General features: G+C 46.6%; 4 protein-coding genes across 8 annotated transcripts in view; 3 read left to right on the top strand and 1 right to left on the bottom strand.

Moving 5' to 3' along the window:
* LOC121596664 (protein obstructor-E) overlaps nucleotides 1-14,282 on the top strand; it is a 19,700-nt gene extending 5,418 nt beyond the window's left edge. Inside the window, exons 2-4 of the mRNA XM_041921800.1 lie at nucleotides 10,503-10,871; nucleotides 13,418-13,811; nucleotides 13,905-14,282. Of these exons, the coding sequence (XP_041777734.1) occupies nucleotides 10,503-10,871; nucleotides 13,418-13,811; nucleotides 13,905-14,058 (917 nt within the window). The 3' untranslated portion in view covers nucleotides 14,059-14,282. The remainder of the gene's footprint in view (nucleotides 1-10,502; nucleotides 10,872-13,417; nucleotides 13,812-13,904) is intronic.
* LOC121596658 (neprilysin-1) overlaps nucleotides 1-17,433 on the bottom strand; it is a 19,797-nt gene extending 2,364 nt beyond the window's left edge. Inside the window, exons 1-5 of one of the 5 annotated variants that reach the window (XM_041921791.1) lie at nucleotides 17,306-17,433; nucleotides 1,103-2,555; nucleotides 381-508; nucleotides 96-213; nucleotides 1-9 (exon numbers count right to left, since the gene is read on the bottom strand). The exon at nucleotides 1-9 is cut by the window's left edge and continues 197 nt beyond it. In XM_041921791.1, coding sequence (XP_041777725.1) covers nucleotides 1-9; nucleotides 96-213; nucleotides 381-508; nucleotides 1,103-1,712 — 865 coding nt within the window. In that variant the 5' untranslated portion in view covers nucleotides 1,713-2,555; nucleotides 17,306-17,433. Of the gene's footprint in view, nucleotides 10-95; nucleotides 214-380; nucleotides 509-1,102; nucleotides 2,556-3,693; nucleotides 3,782-5,405; nucleotides 5,698-9,690; nucleotides 9,781-17,305 lie in introns of those variants that run through there. The other 4 variants (XM_041921790.1, XM_041921787.1, XM_041921788.1 and 1 more) reach the window with 4 other exon arrangements.
* On the top strand, nucleotides 15,093-15,792 carry LOC121595674 (the record flags this gene model as incomplete). The annotated part of the gene is made up of 3 exons (XM_041919819.1): nucleotides 15,093-15,298; nucleotides 15,367-15,564; nucleotides 15,636-15,792. Coding segments are annotated over exons 1-3 (561 nt in total), but the record flags the coding sequence as incomplete, so codon positions are not given.
* The window catches only part of LOC121596661 (dnaJ homolog subfamily C member 28), a 9,246-nt gene continuing 7,523 nt past the window's right edge, over nucleotides 15,834-17,556 (top strand). Inside the window, exons 1-6 of the mRNA XM_041921795.1 lie at nucleotides 15,834-16,038; nucleotides 16,113-16,245; nucleotides 16,349-16,467; nucleotides 16,541-16,695; nucleotides 16,757-16,926; nucleotides 17,144-17,258. Coding sequence (XP_041777729.1) covers nucleotides 15,872-16,038; nucleotides 16,113-16,245; nucleotides 16,349-16,467; nucleotides 16,541-16,695; nucleotides 16,757-16,926; nucleotides 17,144-17,258 — 859 coding nt within the window. The 5' untranslated portion in view covers nucleotides 15,834-15,871. The remainder of the gene's footprint in view (nucleotides 16,039-16,112; nucleotides 16,246-16,348; nucleotides 16,468-16,540; nucleotides 16,696-16,756; nucleotides 16,927-17,143; nucleotides 17,259-17,556) is intronic.

Below are 17,556 nucleotides of genomic sequence, written 5' to 3'. Positions count from 1 at the left end.
GAATTTGCTCTGTTTTTTTGTGGAAGGGTAGATAAAAAAATCCGGGTATGAGAATGTGCGAGATCGCCTACACTCAAAACAGCACCAAACCTTACCCAAGTTCATGCAGCTCTTGTAGAACGCTTTCGCTTTCTTGGTCGCCCGGTTGTCCTCCTTGTTGACCGGTTCCTCCAAGACGCCCTTCAGTATCGCCTGCTGCTGATCTGCAAGCACCTTTTGGGTGGTCGGGGGAGGCGGATCGCAACGAGACAAAAACCCCGCAGCGTGTAGCGGGCGTGTAACGAGAAAAGGGTGAGTGAAAAAGTACTCCAAGTAATACCGCCCGCATCATCAATCATGCAGTGTAATGGCAAAAGCGGCAAGCGACCAGTAATCCCCACCTCAAACGTGCTGATAGAGCTGCGATCCTCCGGTATCACGTGCATCTTGTTCCACGTACCGCACGCGAACTGGAAAAAGTCCTTGCAGGGGTCTGCCGTCCTGTCCATCGCGGCGAGCAGGGAGGAAGCTGCAACGAAGATGCGCGACATAAAAGATGCATGAAAAATGATGATCTCTAAGCTCATCTCGGTCCGGGCCCCGGGGAAGTGCACTCCCTGTGCTGAAAAGGACGACAAAAATTACAATTTCTCATCGTGCAAGCATCTGCCCATCAACACTGTCCGGGGGGTCGTCATCTAGGACGAACCCGGGCACCAGTATCAGCAGGACCTACTAATTCCATCAGCAAACGATTCAATTATGCAACTAATTTTCCACTCTGCCGCTTGCTTATTGCAACATCTTCCAGCGAACCATCGGCTCGCTGGAAGCAGGCGGCGTTGGCAAACTAGGTGTGCCCGAGTGTACCCGAGCCTGAACCTTGCAGTGGCTTGCAGGAAGCACATCTCTAGCGCCAACCGTGTACGGCGGGATGTGATTAATGACTTGTTCCACGGCACATCCGGGCACAAACTGCAAACCCTCAGCCACCGGCGTGACGCATCAGTTACACCATGCAGCTGCACACGATGCACTGTTCGTCCCCGTGCCGTGACCTTAATTTATCTTCCCGTCCATCACAAAACGTGCTCCGCTTCCCACACCCCGCAGCAACACTCACCTGTCCTAACACACTCGTCCGTCAGGCAAATGTTACTGCTCCTCCGGGACTCGTCCGTCTCGTCCGGGCAGCCCGGGGCGAACGGATCCGCACTGCAACCGGATTTCCCATCCAGCTGCCGGTAGCGCCCGACCAGGTACACCAGCAGGATGCCTACTGCGATGCCCACCAGCAGCATCGTCCCGCCGAGCACGGTCGGGCGGGCAAAGGCGGCCGACAGGCGCGCCCCTACCAAGCCCCGCCCGGGCGTTATGCTACGCGGATTCTTTCCATTGCCACCACCACTGCCACTGCCACGACTTCCCTGCCGGTCAACGGCAGCGAGCGTGCTCGTTTTGGTGGCCATACCGGGCCCACCGAAGTTCACTACCACCGGGACCGGTGCTGCCGACCCCCGATCGGTCGGCCGCAGCAGTAGCGGTCCGGAAGCTTCAATATCACCTGCACCGAGCGGCCCACCTGACCCGCCACCCCCGGTACCACCGACCACCGTGCCGCCCTCCTCGACGTCTGTCCTTAGCAGGTACCCATTGGCCGGATCGATCGGCACTGTCGCTGTTTTGTCGCCACCGTTGCGCGCCGGCAGATGGAGCTCCTTAAGGGCTGCCATCGCCTCCGTTGCTCGTCGTGCGGGGCGGACACTTCCGGCTAGGGTCACTTTCGAAACGCGACTGACGCGCGCGCTTGCTACTGCTGCGAGCAGAACCGTTCCCTCCTAGCTCACCTCGCAAGCTCGGCAAATCACACGCTCTCACTCAGCGCACTCACTCACAGCGCAAACAATCACTCTCCCATGCGCTCAGAATCTGTGCCGCCGACCACTCTCATATCACACTCGCGCACAATGCACAAACGCAGCAGCACGTGCTGTACGAACTGGATGCACGCTCCTCACTGGCTTCCCCTACCGTACAGTGCCACACCAGCCCCCCGTTGATCACACACGCACACTCACACACGCACTTTTTAGACACTTTTCACTCGATCGTACCAAATTCTGAGCACTCACGTCACGATTGGTACGGAGAGCAGGTTATCGATATGCTGCTGCTGCTGTTGCTGCTGCTGCTGGCGCCTGTATCGCCTGGTCGGTATCATCTTCACTGCTTTGCCACCGCCCGCTTCATCGCCCGCTTTGAGCCCGGCAGCGCCGTCGAGGAAGTGTAGCGTCCCACTGTTCCGTAGTACACTGTGGGCAAGTGGAGCGAACAAAATAGCATGGCTTCACGCCGCTTCACGCGGCACGACAGCTGATTAAACTTTCGTACGCGCACACCGCCACCGCGTGGTCTGCCCGCTGCTCCCGTGCTGGTAGTGGAGATCTGAAGGTGCCCGTTACGCCGCTGCTGTGATAGTGATGGAATATTCGGGGTAACAGTTGGCAGCGCTTTCTGGAGCAATACTTCAATATTCAAACCAAACCTGTCGCAACGTTAGTCAGTGGCGGGACAATCTGTATAAAGGAGAGACAAAAATAGTAACCGTAACGTATTAGCAAACGTTGGAAAATAGTTGGAAACAGCTTCACGGAACACTAATATCATTAATTATCACCCTTAATGTCAGGGTTACTTCTCTGTCCCTCCTAAAAATAGAGTCCACTCCCTTCCCTAGTACGAAAGCTCCCGTGTTCAACCTGTTGCCTTCTCTGGCTCGTTGTCTTGGGGTAGATCAACGTATCGATTACAATGGTGGCTACTGTGTTTGCTGCTTTCCAAGCGCCATTGAGCTGTAGTTGACGACAGCAAAAAACAAGAAGAGACTTAATTCAATCTTCATTTCGTTCGTGTTCTTGTCTTTCATGAATGGAGTATACGAAGGGCGTGTAAAGGCAGAACAAAGCCTGTAAAACTCGTTAAAAAAAACTGTGTAGCCCAATTTCCTTCCAATCCATTTTCCTGCCATTTTCCGCTTCGAGCGCAAGACGCCTGTCGGAAAGGGAAGACAGCGCCTGTCGCTGTCTGTATTTCGCCCAATCGGATATGCGGACAGAACTGTATCACTAGGTCAGTGGAACACAGCGGAAATTGGAAAGAACACTCCATTCCTACCGAACGCCCTGCCGAGGAGGAAAACTCCTGCTCCTCCTCCGATTCCTGTGCGCATTTAATCGATTGTCGCACACAACTATCCTTGGGAATGAACGTTGCCACGGTGCGCATTAATATTTAACGACCTATCCTAACTCACTGCAGTCAGCGGTCTACAACACTTGGTGGAGAGAACGGTGGATTCAGTCCCTTGTTTGGGGGGATTCAATTTTGTTTCAAATAAAACATGTCTGCACCTGCGTTTCGTACTTCCTTTTCAAGGACGTTTCAGGATGAAAACATGCAGTGCAGTTGATTGCCCCTCTACGAAACAACAAACACATCAATCAGTAAATATTAAAGCACACACACACGCTCTTTTCTCTTGCTCACTATCTCGCTCTCTCTGACACACTTCAGCCCTTCAATGTTTGGAGGCTCGAAACCAATTCAACCTGTTGAATTTTACATCAAAACCCGCCGAGACGAGCCTTTATTTTCCTCCTCCCTATTGCTCGATACTAACGTCGGCGTGGGTATGCGTCACCTCAACTCACTCACACTCGCAACACAGGAAGTCATCCTACACTAACACACTGGCGCACATACACACATATGTAGCTACTTTCTGATGTTGTGAAGCGTGTATGTGATGGTGCAGGCACTAAGTTACTTTGTAACGCACTACGAAAGTACAGCGAGGTTTCTGATGCCTTGCAAAGCCAACGTTAATGCACAGGGCAGAACTCGACCCCGTGGTCGGACTGGGTAGTATCCTTTGCTCCGATACAGGATGTCACAAGATTTGGGAAAGACTAGCTCTTTTAGCAAAGGCAAAACTACCACACGACTGCAAAACGAGGACGACCGTCGACCGTCGGTCAAGGCAGATGACAAAGTGCCACTCTCGTTTTCATCCGAAAGGTACGCTCATGCGCAATAGCTCATCAGAATCTCACCATCATCATCATCTTCGTCATCATCATCATCATCGTACTCAACGGCATCCTCGCCAACAATCGTGTGCCACACGGTAGTCAGTAACATGTATACACCATTGTCCCATTAAAGGATAAGAACCCTCCAGCCGTGCGAGGCAAAAGACGCTAGTTCCGGCGAGATTGCGTCCAATAAGAAACAGAATCTTTACACATAGTGGTGGAACGTTCGCAGCAGGGTCGCTGTTTTTGTGTGTTGTAAAGTCCGTACATCAAGTAGCACTCTGGACCGCGTGTCCACCCATCCTAAGGCATCAATCACCCAACAGACACGTTTCCCCCCTGTACATTAAACTATAAACGACCGAACAATAACACTGTCAGGCTGATCCCACTTATGCTTAATATGGTGGCGGCAAAAACCATACACCCGGTGCCGGTCACATTCGTTTCGTGCCGTTATATACACAACACAACACACACACACACAAACACTAAGTCAGCATTACTCTCTTCTATCACACTTCAGTGTTATTATCACAACCATCACAGGCGCTAGTATATATGCATTGACAGGCTGTTAATTCGGGCAGGCAGCTTGCCCAGCTTTCCCCTCTCCAGGAGTGCGCTAAACAGGCCGGGTCGGCGATGACCGTCAGCGCTGGTTGATTTCCGCCGTGATTTCCTTTTGTTACGCTATTGTAATCTTGTCACACCATCATCAAGGGACAGTGCTGATTAGATCGTGCACGCGTACATTAGATCGGCTCGCGTTGTACTTGGGCACGTCGTTGTGGGCCGATGGTCCGTTAATTTACGGACCATTAGATCCGGCCGCCAGAGAGCTTTACTGAAACGTTGCATTATTAGAAGTTTTATGGCAGGGCAGATATCTCCGGCGGTGTCGATGGCCTCGCGTAATGCACTAAGAGTGGGAGAGGTTCACACACACACTCACCGACACACCAAAGCATAGGGGAAAGGCATCGACAACGTGGAAAGGGCACAACCAAAGGGGGTGGAAGTGGAAACACTTTCCTGTGTCAACAAATCGTACTAATGAGCTGCTCTGTTGTTTCTTCCCTCGCGACAATTCCACCCTCTACCGAAGGACGGAATCCTTCTAAAGCCTCTTATCACACACTCGCACAGACACGTTTGCCCAGTTTGTTACTGGTAAAGATGAGCCTCTCTTTTATGCGATACATACACACACAGTCACACACAAGACGCTCATAAAAGGATAACAGCCGCACAAAGCATTAGAAACCGTATTGAAATCTTCCAACACTTATAATCGCAACCCGCCACATACACACACACACCACGGATTACCTTCTAAACGCCCGCTAATTGGTCTTCGGACTTTCTATTCACTGATACAACTGGACTGAACGTAAAACCAGCCCCAAAGAGTGAGGGAGATAACGCCAAGCAAAAGCGAAGAAAAACACACTCACAGCATCAAAGTGACACGACGCAGCGGAACGCAGCCAAGCAAGAGCACACACGACCAGCACGGCGCAACGTTCGTATCTGACAAAGCGCGCGCGAAGCACCGAAGATGTCGTCCGCCGCCGTGTTTCACGGGCATCGTCTTCTCGGCTCTCTGTTCGAGCTCGAAACGCGACCCCCACTGCCTACCCTTCGGGCCAACCCCGGAGCCCGTTACATCCACCCCTCAAATGGCCGTCTCAATGCACATCATCGCACATGGTTGCGGGCTGGCTGGCTGGTGGGCTAGATGGTGCGTAAATGTATGCGTAGAAGCACACACGCGCCCATACGCAACACTGCTCTGTCGACATTCGGTCGATCCTTGCGGCGTGCGGTCCACGCGGTACGCATCAAACAAACGGGTCGGTCATATCCGAAAAGTCGACCAAAAAACCGACTGATTACTACTAACTAGCACCCAGCAACGGTGAGCAACGGAAGCACTCTCTCTTTCTCTATCTCTCTCTTTCTCGCTCATCACGTATTCGATCTCGCACAACGTGAGTTTGAAGGTTTTGTTGTTGTTTCAGTAGCAGCGAGAGAGTTTTGCTCTCCTGCCGTTTTTATGTTCTGGTGAGAGAAACAGGTGGAGATTGCTGTTGCTATGCTTAGGGGTGCAAAATGCGTTTGCTTCAAAAACAACACTTAACCGTCCCATGACATTTTCATAGTTTATAATGTTAAACAAGAGGCAATTATCAGCATTTTTTCATGAGGAAACTACAACGCCAATACAGGATTTTCCAGTGATTCGCATAGTTGTGGGACACTTCGTTAACTCTTCCATATGTGAAGTGAACTTCATATGATGGAAATTGGACTCTATGGCAACCTTTTCCGACAGGCTGTGAGGAAATTCCTATTGGACTTCCAAAAACATTCAATAAGAGTGCTATAAAGTCCTCTACCCGTTATATTTAGTTCATTTCACGCAAGAAAGAGTCAATAAAGTGTCCCACAGCTATGAGAACTCCTGGAAAACCCTAAAATTCTTATATGTGTTAATTCGTATAATCATTCAAAGATTTATTTTTCATACGAACCTGATACGATTCTCTCTCTTCTAACCTCATTAAAAAGGGGTATACTGGAGTGAACGGATCCAATTGTTGATTTTCCCCCTATTTTACCTGGAACCAATATTTGCGTATCGTTTTACAACCCCAGTTTCTAATCGACCGATCAAAGGGAACAAGGCTGCGCGTGTGCCAAGCTCGGGACGTCGCCACCATTCACCACTCTGCCAGATGGTACTTGAAGCAACAAACCATTCATTCCATATCCTTGCATTTATTTCTGCAATCAAGTATTGCGCCGATAATTGAACTGAGGTACTCCATTTTATTCCCGTTCCATGCCAAAGGGAAACAAAGAAACCCCGGAATCCCATTTCAGGGACACCGGTACTTTTTGCGCTACAAACCCCTGCGGCTAATGCTTTTAATGTGTCACATGTACTCCACAAAATGTGTCGCACAAAAGAAATCTTTAGTTCCAGCGTCATATACCCAACGGTGTTCCGCAACGGGTGTCCTGTGTTAATGTGCCCCCTCGATGTTCCAAAGATCCTTTCAAATCGGATCTAACAAAGGACTTTTTTAGGCAAGAAAGTGACGGGTTTTTTTGACTCTGACTAAGCAGGACGACTTTACCGTATTGCTTGGTGACGGGTTTTTTTAATAACATTAAAAAAAATCCTCTCAATACCAGCAATAAGCTAGAACGTCTCTAAACCGGTATACCTGCAAGCAATAGCTGAATTTTGAAACACCACTGCCGCCCGGGAGTAATAAACTTGCTTGCGTACGCAACCATTCCATTCGACGATGTTTCGCGGGTAAATTCCTAGAATAGTTTCGCCACTGTGACGTTATTGGAGCCACACACACACACACACACACACACACACACACACACACACACACACACACACACACACACACACACACACACACACACACACACACACAAAAGATAGAGGATTGCTGATTCTGGTTTTTAATGCGTTATTTATTCAATATATAGCGACACGCGTGGCTGCTAATCACAAGGTCACTGTCACCGATAAACGATCGACGCTTGTAGGCCTTCCTCTGCGTCTATTGCCTGTCACTTCACACGTACACGCTCTTTTAGGTACCGCATTTTGTGATTTGTTTGCTTTCATAGATTCTCACACACGTGAGCGCACAACTATTCGCCCTCTGCGCTCATTTCACTGATCAAACAGCGTGTCCCCTTCCTTTTTTCTCGCTCTCATTTTTTTCTTCGCTCGTGACCATCATTGCCCGCGCAAATCGCGCCCGTAACATCAACCCATCTCACCCTTGGCAATCAAATCTATTTTTGGGCTGATTAAATTCGAATAAAATTGGCATCGAGTGCTCGGAGGCAGATGCATTCGACAGCAGTATCATCAGGTATTGCTTTTGTACCGGCGAGGCAAAACATGAGAATAGCAAAGCGTGCTCCACACTATTTAAGCGCGAATCTTTGAACTGGGTCCTATGCTCCGTGAATGTATTGACGGAATTGTTTGTGCTTAAAACATAATAAATGAATATCTCCCAGACGGATAGTTACCACACTCGTAGACAGAGTGGTTTCGCTTCCCTATTTTTCCCCGTTGATACAGCTGCTTACCCAACTGTACTGAACGACAGAATTGACATTGATTAAACAAGCCGACCAGTAGTAAAATACTGCAATCTCATCATTAAGGCGAACGCACAAGCTTTTCTAAACGCTGCGGTTGGATACAGATTAACTCTAGAAAAGAAGCCGAAAACTCGTCGTTTTGGAAAACTCGCCGAAAACTCGTAACTTGGAAACACCCAATATTAATAAATCTACCTAATCCTCCCCAAAAAAACCCCCGTCAAAACCGGTAGAGAATCGATCAGTTTCGAAAACCGGTCACAAACAAAAAGTGGTTCGTAGCGACGTGGTTGATCGCGATGGGCCGATGTTGGTCTTTTTTAAAGAAGGGAGATGGTAACAGCCTTCTTAGATGCCTCACATTCTGCTACGGGGTGGAGCTTTATCTGTGAGAACCTTTCCGCTTGATCGATGCTTAAAGAAGGCTTCCAACTGAACCGATCAATCGTGTTCAACACGTTTACATAGATAAGTGCACGCGCTGCCACAAGCTTCCTAAGGTGAAACGTTTAATTTTATCACCTGGAAATTTGCTTCTACATTTTTTTTATAGCTATCAAACATGTGACGCATAGGAATGGTAATTGACATGAACTCTGCCAACAACGGTGTATATAATTGTGTAAATTAAACAGACACGGGTTTCTACCGTATTCTCCACAAAAAAAAAACATGATTCACAAAGATTAACATGCAAGGCACTTTGTATCAGCTCAAGAATTGCAAATTGATCTAAAGATCATGGTCAACGCATTGTAACATTAAAATAAAAAAAAACACACAGGGCTACTGTTGCTCAATGCAGCGATTGAGGTCAATTATTGGGGCGAACGGAGGAGAAGAAGGACAGTGGCTGATGTTCCCTGGATGATAAAATGTTGACAACAAAAAAAAAATGATGCATCGCTCGTCATTCAAGGAAGACAACTCATCTCGCATCACCGGTCCATCAACGAACTGGTTAACCTTCCCGTTCTTTCTCCTTCTTTACTTCACGTTTTATCGATTTTTGTTTGGCGAGACAACGCTCATTGTGAAGAGTGAAAAACGAGACGACAAAACACAGCTACACACGGACAGACACACACAGAGAGACGCGCGCGCCAAACAGGAATTCTAATTAGCTGCATTTTTCACGGTGCATTCGTAGTGCGCATAAAAAAAAGTCAACAGAAGGCTACAACAATTCATCACGCTCCATACGATGTTTTAAAAAGCGTCCAAACAATAGGCTGTAAAAAAACTGTTCTTTTTTGTAGGAATTTTAACGGGCAATCATTATAAGAGAATGATTTTAATGGTCTTGTGCAATGCAACAAGTACGTAAAACGCTCATTAAAGCTAGACAAACTTTATTTTAAAGCCCAAAGCTGTTAAATGAAAAAGTAATAATTTTTAAAACCTTCACCAAACACATTTGAATCACTTGAAAAAATTTAAAACACTTTAAACAGTGCACTATTACCTCTTTTCGTTCCCAAAGACAGACGGACACACGAAGGCAGTGCACTCCGCATGCACGCGTTTTTCGAACCACTTCCGAGCACGGTCAGCACATAATTGCAAACCAGCACCGTTGGCTACCGTTGGAACACAAAAAAACCGTCGGAACACATCGCTGCCGCTGCCTCCTCCAAGACCTTGATATTTATTTTTGCCAACGTCCAGAACGGGCACACAGTGGCAGAGGCCCTTCGGGCGGTACCACGACGGTCGCTTGCCGCTAAGTTTAGCAGGCATGTGAAAATCGTTTACCGTACCCACCCACCCGCCCTTGTGTGCTCTTTCGCATTGCATTGCCGACGGTTTTGCTACTAATTGAAAGTGAAATTTTGTAAGCAGCAGCAGCGGCGGCAGCAAAAACGGAAAAGCGGGGTAAACATCGTTTCATTATTCACCCCGCTGCAACACGTTCCTGTCAACACGTTGCATCCACTGCTCTAGACGGGTCGCGCTGGAGTACGGCCAACTCTGGAGCACCGATCGTTGATCAGTAGCAGGGCGGGATCATATTTTTAGCAGTACTTGCAGCACCCCCCGTCCAGGTGGCATTGAGTGATGGCTTCGTTTTGCAAACTTGACTGCATCGCCGGACGGGGATAAAACATGCATAATTTATGGCCAGCTCTAATCGAAGGGGACAGCGATCGATAGTGCATCTTTCGTGTTGCGATGGGACTAAATTAAGATGTACGACTGTGAAACTTACGGACATTTTTTTTTTTCAAATTTTACATTATATTAAGATAATTTTTAATGTTCTTCTCGTTCTTGCAGGACTCTCCACTGCCCAGACGCAGCTCCGAAGGCAGTATGAGCTAAACCGGCGAACACCGGGCAGTGGCCCCGCGGTACGCAACCGTGAGCCTGCCGCGTCCGACGCACCAGTCCGCAGCCCAGTGCGTCAGCAGGGCCCGGTACAGGCGTCCGCCTCGGACGAGATTGATCCGGAGCTGTCGGAGAACTGTCCCGAGCCGAACGGATACTTTGCAGATGCGGAACAGTGTGACAAGTACTACCAGTGCCGCGATGGACAGATTACGGAGAAACTGTGCCCGGACGGTATGGTGTTCAACGATTACGACTCCGATCAGGAGAAGTGCGATCTGCCCTTCAACATTGACTGCAGCAAACGCCCGAAGCTCCGTGAGTAGTAAAAGGGAAAGGGAAAAAGTGTCAATTTGGAATGAAAGAGATCACTTGTTGGTAGAATTGGAATTTATAAAGTCTGGAATCGTGACACCAGAAAATGGAAAAACTGTACTTCATGGACAATAATGCGAATTTTCCATTCGTCCAATTATTCTATTCAGAGCTTATTTCAACCATTAAAGCTACTTAGTTTGAAACAGCAAGAATCATGATTAATGTAAGACATTTGGCACACTTTCTTGAAATATGGCATAACAAGAGCAAGTAGTTAATATGCAGTTTCTTGGCACAAAGAGCCCAGAAACTGTGTTGATTGTATGATTAAAAGTGTAAAAAAGAGTTAATTTATGCAAGATATTGATGTATACTTAAACTAACTGTCAAAAATGTAGACAAAAGTAGCCAGAAATCTATAATACAGTGGAACCCTTCATAAAGAGTTTAATCCGTCCCAATTGATTCACTCGTTATGCGAGAGGCACTTTTTCATACAATTTGTATGAAAAGTGAAATAATTGGTTCCAGGTCAACGAATGTGCAGGATTATAGAAATTATATGCATCACAACCATACGGAACACCTCCAAGTGGCAACAGTAATGTCAATTCTTAGTATCACAGTTCTCGCCTTCACGAGCAAGTAGATCAAGAATGCGTTCAAGAAGACACCTCACCCTTGTGCACCACACGCTTCTTAGAAAGGTACACTACACACTAAAACCTACGTCCTGTCTACTTCCACGACCTAAGCCGATGAGAGCTTCCAATATTGTCAAATATGAAGATTTAAATTTAATTTCATTTAAGTTAATTTAATTTATTATGATACATTGTCTGACCTCCGCAGGTCTACACAAATAGCTTAACAAATACTTAAAAACTACTAGAATGGAAACGCAGACGAAAACGATTTTTAAACACTGGCGTAGAAATATTAAAATCGAAAGGGCTGCTTTGTCAGTATATAGTCCTCGTTGGCTCGGGGCAAAAATAAAAATTGGTCCTAACTATCCTAGATGGTGAAAATGCACGGCAGCAAGGAGCGCAGGGGAATCAATACCACCTTTTAACAGTCAAAATGCGAATACACGCTGCATGTTTTTTCTCCTGCCATTAAGCGACTCCAAACCAAGCAATGGGCTCCGTTGATAGTGAGGAGGTTCGACGGCATTGGTAAACTTGCGTTCAATACTTTTCAGGCGATTGATTGAGCGGGCTGCTAAGGGTCACTATACTACACAACAATATTCTAGGAGGGACCCCAAACGAAATCGTAGTATACGACTTTTAGGCACATAGGATCATGAAACTCTTTACACATTTTCATTATATGTCCTAATGCCTGGTTATCCCTGGAGATAACACTTTCAAGATTAGAGATAACATAATTGTGTCTGATCGGGTGATGTGCTATAGTGAAGGATATAGTCTGGAATTTAACTGGACATAGCTTTAATCGGTTTCGGCTATCTTCTTCTTTGGCTCAACAACCGTTGTCGGTCAAGGCCTGCCTGCACCACTTGTGGGTTTGGCTTTCAGTGACTTATTGATTTCCCCCCATAGCAGGATAGTCAGTCCTACGTATGGCGGCACGGTCCATTTGGAGATTGAACCCATGACGGGCATGTTGTTAAGTCGCACGAGTTGACGACTGTACTACGAGACCGGCTATACCAATCTCCAAATAGGTCAAGCATTTCATGCAGGCGCTGACTACAGTAAAAAAAATCAGATCATCGGCATAAGCAAGATATGATCCCACGGGCAGTATGCTTCGCAGGTCATCGATGTAAATCAGGAATAGCAGAGGTCCAAGATTGCTACTCTTTGGAACCCCAGGCGTGCTGGTAAACGTGTATGAGCATTGTGATTCAATTCCCACTTGGCATGTACGGTTCGAGAGATATGACTTCACCCAGGATAAAAACAGATCAGAGACATCCATTTTTTCAGTTTTACGAGTAGCAATTAAACTAAGACACTATCTCACACACTCCACCTGTCCATATGCGCAGCAAAACTCTCAGCTCCGCTACCTGAGCTTAAAAGAGTTCTGGACATGCAGTGGACGCGCCCACGGCCCTCCCCGGCTTTTTTGTATGACTTCGTGAGTTTTGGACTGGTAGTGGGCGTTATTGTGTTACCTCCCTTCCACTTTTCCTCCACACTTAAACACTACCCCTTTTGGAAATAGCTTGAAATTTACCGATTCTTAGTATTGAAACACTAGGAATGATCACGATTTCCTAACGGGAAACAAAAATTGCTCGTTATGTGAGATTTTACTCATTAAGAGGGGTATGTGTAGAGCATTTGCTCGTTAAGTGAAAAACTGGTTGTAGACGGTACTGGTTATGAAGGGTTCCACTGTATATTTTAACCATTCTTAGTATTTTCTCTACTAAACTGATATAAATTAGCAACAATGTAGATTAAAAAATGTGCATACCATCAGCAAAAAGATCTCTGTAATTTAGAAGATGTTTGAAGAAATAAAAAACAAAACTTGACTAATCGATGCCTCTTTATCAAATGTTACAGAAACACCCATAGCATCCCTGCACTGCCCCCGCCAGAACGGTTACTTTGCCAGCGAGACTGGTGCGTGCGATAAGTTCTACTACTGCGTGGACGGTATGTTCAACATGATCACCTGCCCGGAAGGATTGGTGTTTAATCCGCGCACCGGCATCTGCACCTGGCCGGACGAGGCCCAGAAGAAGGGCTGCTCGTCGGAGGACGTGTTCAAGTTTACCTGCCCGAAAGTGAACGAAACCGAGGGAGCTACGCATCCTCGCTATGCCGATCCGGACGACTGTCAGTTCTTCTACGTGTGCATCAACGGTGAAACACCGCGCCGCAACGGGTGCAAACTCGGACAGGCGTTCGACGATGTGGCCAAGCACTGCGAGTGGGCCCGAAAGGTGCCAGATTGGTAAGATGAAGTTTGCTTTAGTATAAGTAAATGCAGTACATTGTCATAAATATTCAACTACTTATATATTTCTCTCTGCTTCTCTGTCTCCAGCGCCGACTGGTATAAGGATCGTCTTACCGACAAGCAGCTAGAGGAGCTGGAAAATCCACCGACACCCAAGCCGAAGCCTGCCAACAGCCCGTCGAAGGTTTCCCGCCGACGTCCGTCCAAGCGACCGAAGCAACCGGTTGATGATTCGGAATAGGCAGGCCCACACCCGAGTGACTCGTTCAGCTTTTAGTTTAGTCACATTGCATTGCCGACGGGCATGTTCTTTCTTGTTTGGGGAGGGGTACTAATTATTAACTCCACCAAGCTGGAGCTGGATGAAGTAGAGCAAGGGGAGAAATACTCGCGTGTCTTTGTGTGTATGTATGTGTGAAGTGTTTCAGATGATGTGTTGAATAAAAGTATTTTAATCCTTTAAAATTGCTGTCCTATCGATCAACAGTTGTTACTGAAAAAAGAAACGAAGCAATAACGAGCCATATGTTGGCATGTTGGCGTAAAATCACGTATCAAACATGAATCGATTGTTCTACATGGATCATCACTTAGCCGTAGGTAAACATTAATCACGAACTACAGCATGTGACAACGAAATCTGCATCACATCTATACACGTATTATTTCCACTATATATCTGGTAGAGTAATATTAAAAAATAAATAACATGTTACAATCAAATAATCGTCAACGACTGGGCGCCTCCATGAAATTTCAAAAACAAACACGTGGAAACAAAATTTTAAAAAACCCTCAAGTAAGTTAAACTGAGTGCGATTATATGATTAAGATGATTTTTTTTGTCTCAATTGTATAACTGTTACTATATTGCTCAATTGCATCATTGTTACTATCGAATGTTTTGAAATATTTACAAAGCTACAGCATACTAAAATATGATAAGCGTTTCAAATTAAAACACAAACGCCATAAATAACGCTCTTTTATCTATCATCCTTCCTTATTGCCTGCTTATCATACAGGTAATACTGGCAGTTTCAAGTGTAAATGAATAAGTAACGGCTGCACTTAGCACCTAACACGTACCGGACTTGTTGCTGGATGCTAAATTGCGGCATCGTTTTAAAAGCAATAGCAAACGTGTGCATGTGCAATCGTCTATTTTTATTACCACTCAAAATGCAACCACCTGGTATCAATAGTGCACGATTCTAATGCCAGTCAGTTTTATCTATTGCCTTTCAACGAACAGAGAGAGTGCTGAAATAGACAATGAACCATCATAAATCAAACGCATCTGCCCGGAGTGGTAGAAAACGGGCGGAAAAGTTCATCGGACAAGCGGATTCGAATGGTCCAGTCGGTTGGTTGCTGAGACTGTTCAAATCAATCAGCACGTTTGTGTTAATCTTTCTCGAGCAAGGTGCAGTGCATGGGTTGGCCTATTTGGGTAAACCGTTGCTACATATTCTGGAAAGGTAACGGAAAGGTCGGCACGTAACTTGCAAGTTCATTTTTCACTTTTTTTATCGGGGGGATCTTACAGACTCTTCTGGTTAGTGCTGATTGTCGTGTCTATTTATTTCTCCGTCGTGCTGAGCTTCGTATCCTGGGAGCGTTATCAGAGCAAGAGTACGGTCGTTGCGATTGAAAAGGATCACTACTACTGGAACACTTCTATGCCGAGTCTTACTATTTGTCCGCTAAAACGTATTTATCGACCATATTTACTGAACTATTGCAGGTTAGATTTAATGTGGATCTTTCTCCTAGCTAGTGTGACCTTTAGCATAAGTGTAAAATACAATTTTTCAGCAAAAATGGCATCACTAAAGAGGAAGATCAAGCCGAGCTGTTCGACTTTCTGGAATCGTTGGCCAATTCGACCTTTATCAACTTTGAGAACATCAAGCACAGTGACAATGTGGACGTTAGCGGTTCCCTTTTTCTCACAAACCAATCACTCGCCTACTGTAATGGAAAAGTAACCTGTTTTACTTCGCTTGTCACAGACCCTGCTGGACGTACTTCAGATCCAGCCGGAAAACTACATGAAGATTATATACAATCTTACCCGCGATCTGACCCGCCTGGACGATACGGAACTGCGCGTTCGGACGCAAAGCAACCTGGAGTTCTTACGCACCCATCAAACACTCACCGAGTACGGTATCTGCTACACCACCAACAGTTTTATCTCGTCCAATTTAACCGCAAGGTAGGTAGGCGTACGAGGTTTTGCCGACTCTTGAGGCAAACGATTTTACAAGTTCAGTTTCAATTCCACCACAGTCTGTTGTTGACCGGGAGGGAGCTACCGTTGGACGATTTCTACTCGACGCGTACAGTGCACAATGTTCGGTACGGGAACCTTTTCGACGGCGACATCACGTACAGCTTTATTGGCTTTGAGCCACCGATTACGGTAATGGATTTAGCACCGCAGCTAGTAACACAAGCATTCCGCAACCGATCACACCAGCACACTGTGTCACTAATAATTTCCGTGCGTCGGTTTTTACATTTAGATCTTTTATCACAGCCCTTATGAAACACTGAACATCGCAAAGTATCAACCACTGACGAACGAGGCACATGAGTACGAAACGTTTTCTATCGAAATCGTCACCACGAAGGACTTTAAAGAGTAGGCGGCGCGTCGCACAGGACGGTGTTACCTCTAGACACGTCGCACACTAACGCCCTCTATCTCCCTGCAGGGATACTACGATCTCCCAACGGGGCTGCCGGTTTCATTACGAGTCCAACCTGACGCACTATTCCATCTACACTAAGGGCATCTGTCTGCAAGAGTGTCGCATTCAGCTGGCCTACAAACTGTGCGGATGTATTCCTCATTTCTATCCTAATCCTGGTAAGTTTTTGATACCCTGGTATAGAAGCTCCTTTTCGCTGATTCACAATTTCACTTGCAGAAGGACCAAGAGCAAAGAAGGTGTGCCACTACAAGCAGCTGATAAAGTGTTTTCCGCGCTACCAGAAGCTGTTCCTCGAGTTCAAGCAGGACATTAACGACAAAAAGGGTATACCGTGCTACTGCGAGCAGAACTGTGTCGACTCGAAGGTTATCATCGAGCACAGACAGGTAATGGCTGCTTGTTGCGAAACCGAAGGCGGAGCCGTATTCCGTTTTCTAAGATTTCCAACAGTAAATCCCCTCTTAATCGAATTGTGCTGCAACTGCAGTGTGTCAACCGTTTCACACCAGAAGAGCACGTTCCGGTGGGATTTACTTTGCACCGTGCAACTGCCATTGCTGCTGCATCCATCCGTTTACGTGTCCGTTTCCCTCCATCCTACAGGTTCTGAAGCAAACGCAAAAGCTTATCGGCAGCATCGGTGGGCTGATTGTTGTGAAGCGCTACCCTTTGGTACGGTTCAGCCGGCAGCTACTGTTTACCTTCACTGATTTGTTGGGTGAGTACCAAACCGGACCCATTCTTCGAGTGGTAACTCGAACCTACCTTTTGTGCTAGTGTGTTGATGTGTTGATGTGCTGTTTCCTTTCTCCAGTATCGATTGGAGGTACGGCCGGATTTTTCCTTGGTTTCAGTGTGCTCGGTATGGTGGAAATACTGTACTTTTTCACCCTCCGTTTGTTGTGGTATATTGTGGGACGACGTTAGCGGATGGTCTGCCGTCAATGAATCGTCCAGTCAAGTATTTAACGCTTACGATCGACAACGTTTCGGCTATTAACATTATTCATGCATTT

Source organism: Anopheles merus, chromosome 3R (assembly GCF_017562075.2).
Source record: "Anopheles merus strain MAF chromosome 3R, AmerM5.1, whole genome shotgun sequence".
In the NCBI taxonomy this organism is placed as follows: domain Eukaryota; kingdom Metazoa; phylum Arthropoda; class Insecta; order Diptera; family Culicidae; genus Anopheles; species Anopheles merus.
The sequence above is the reverse complement of the archived record's forward strand: the minus strand, read 5'-3'. Positions and strand labels throughout refer to the sequence as shown.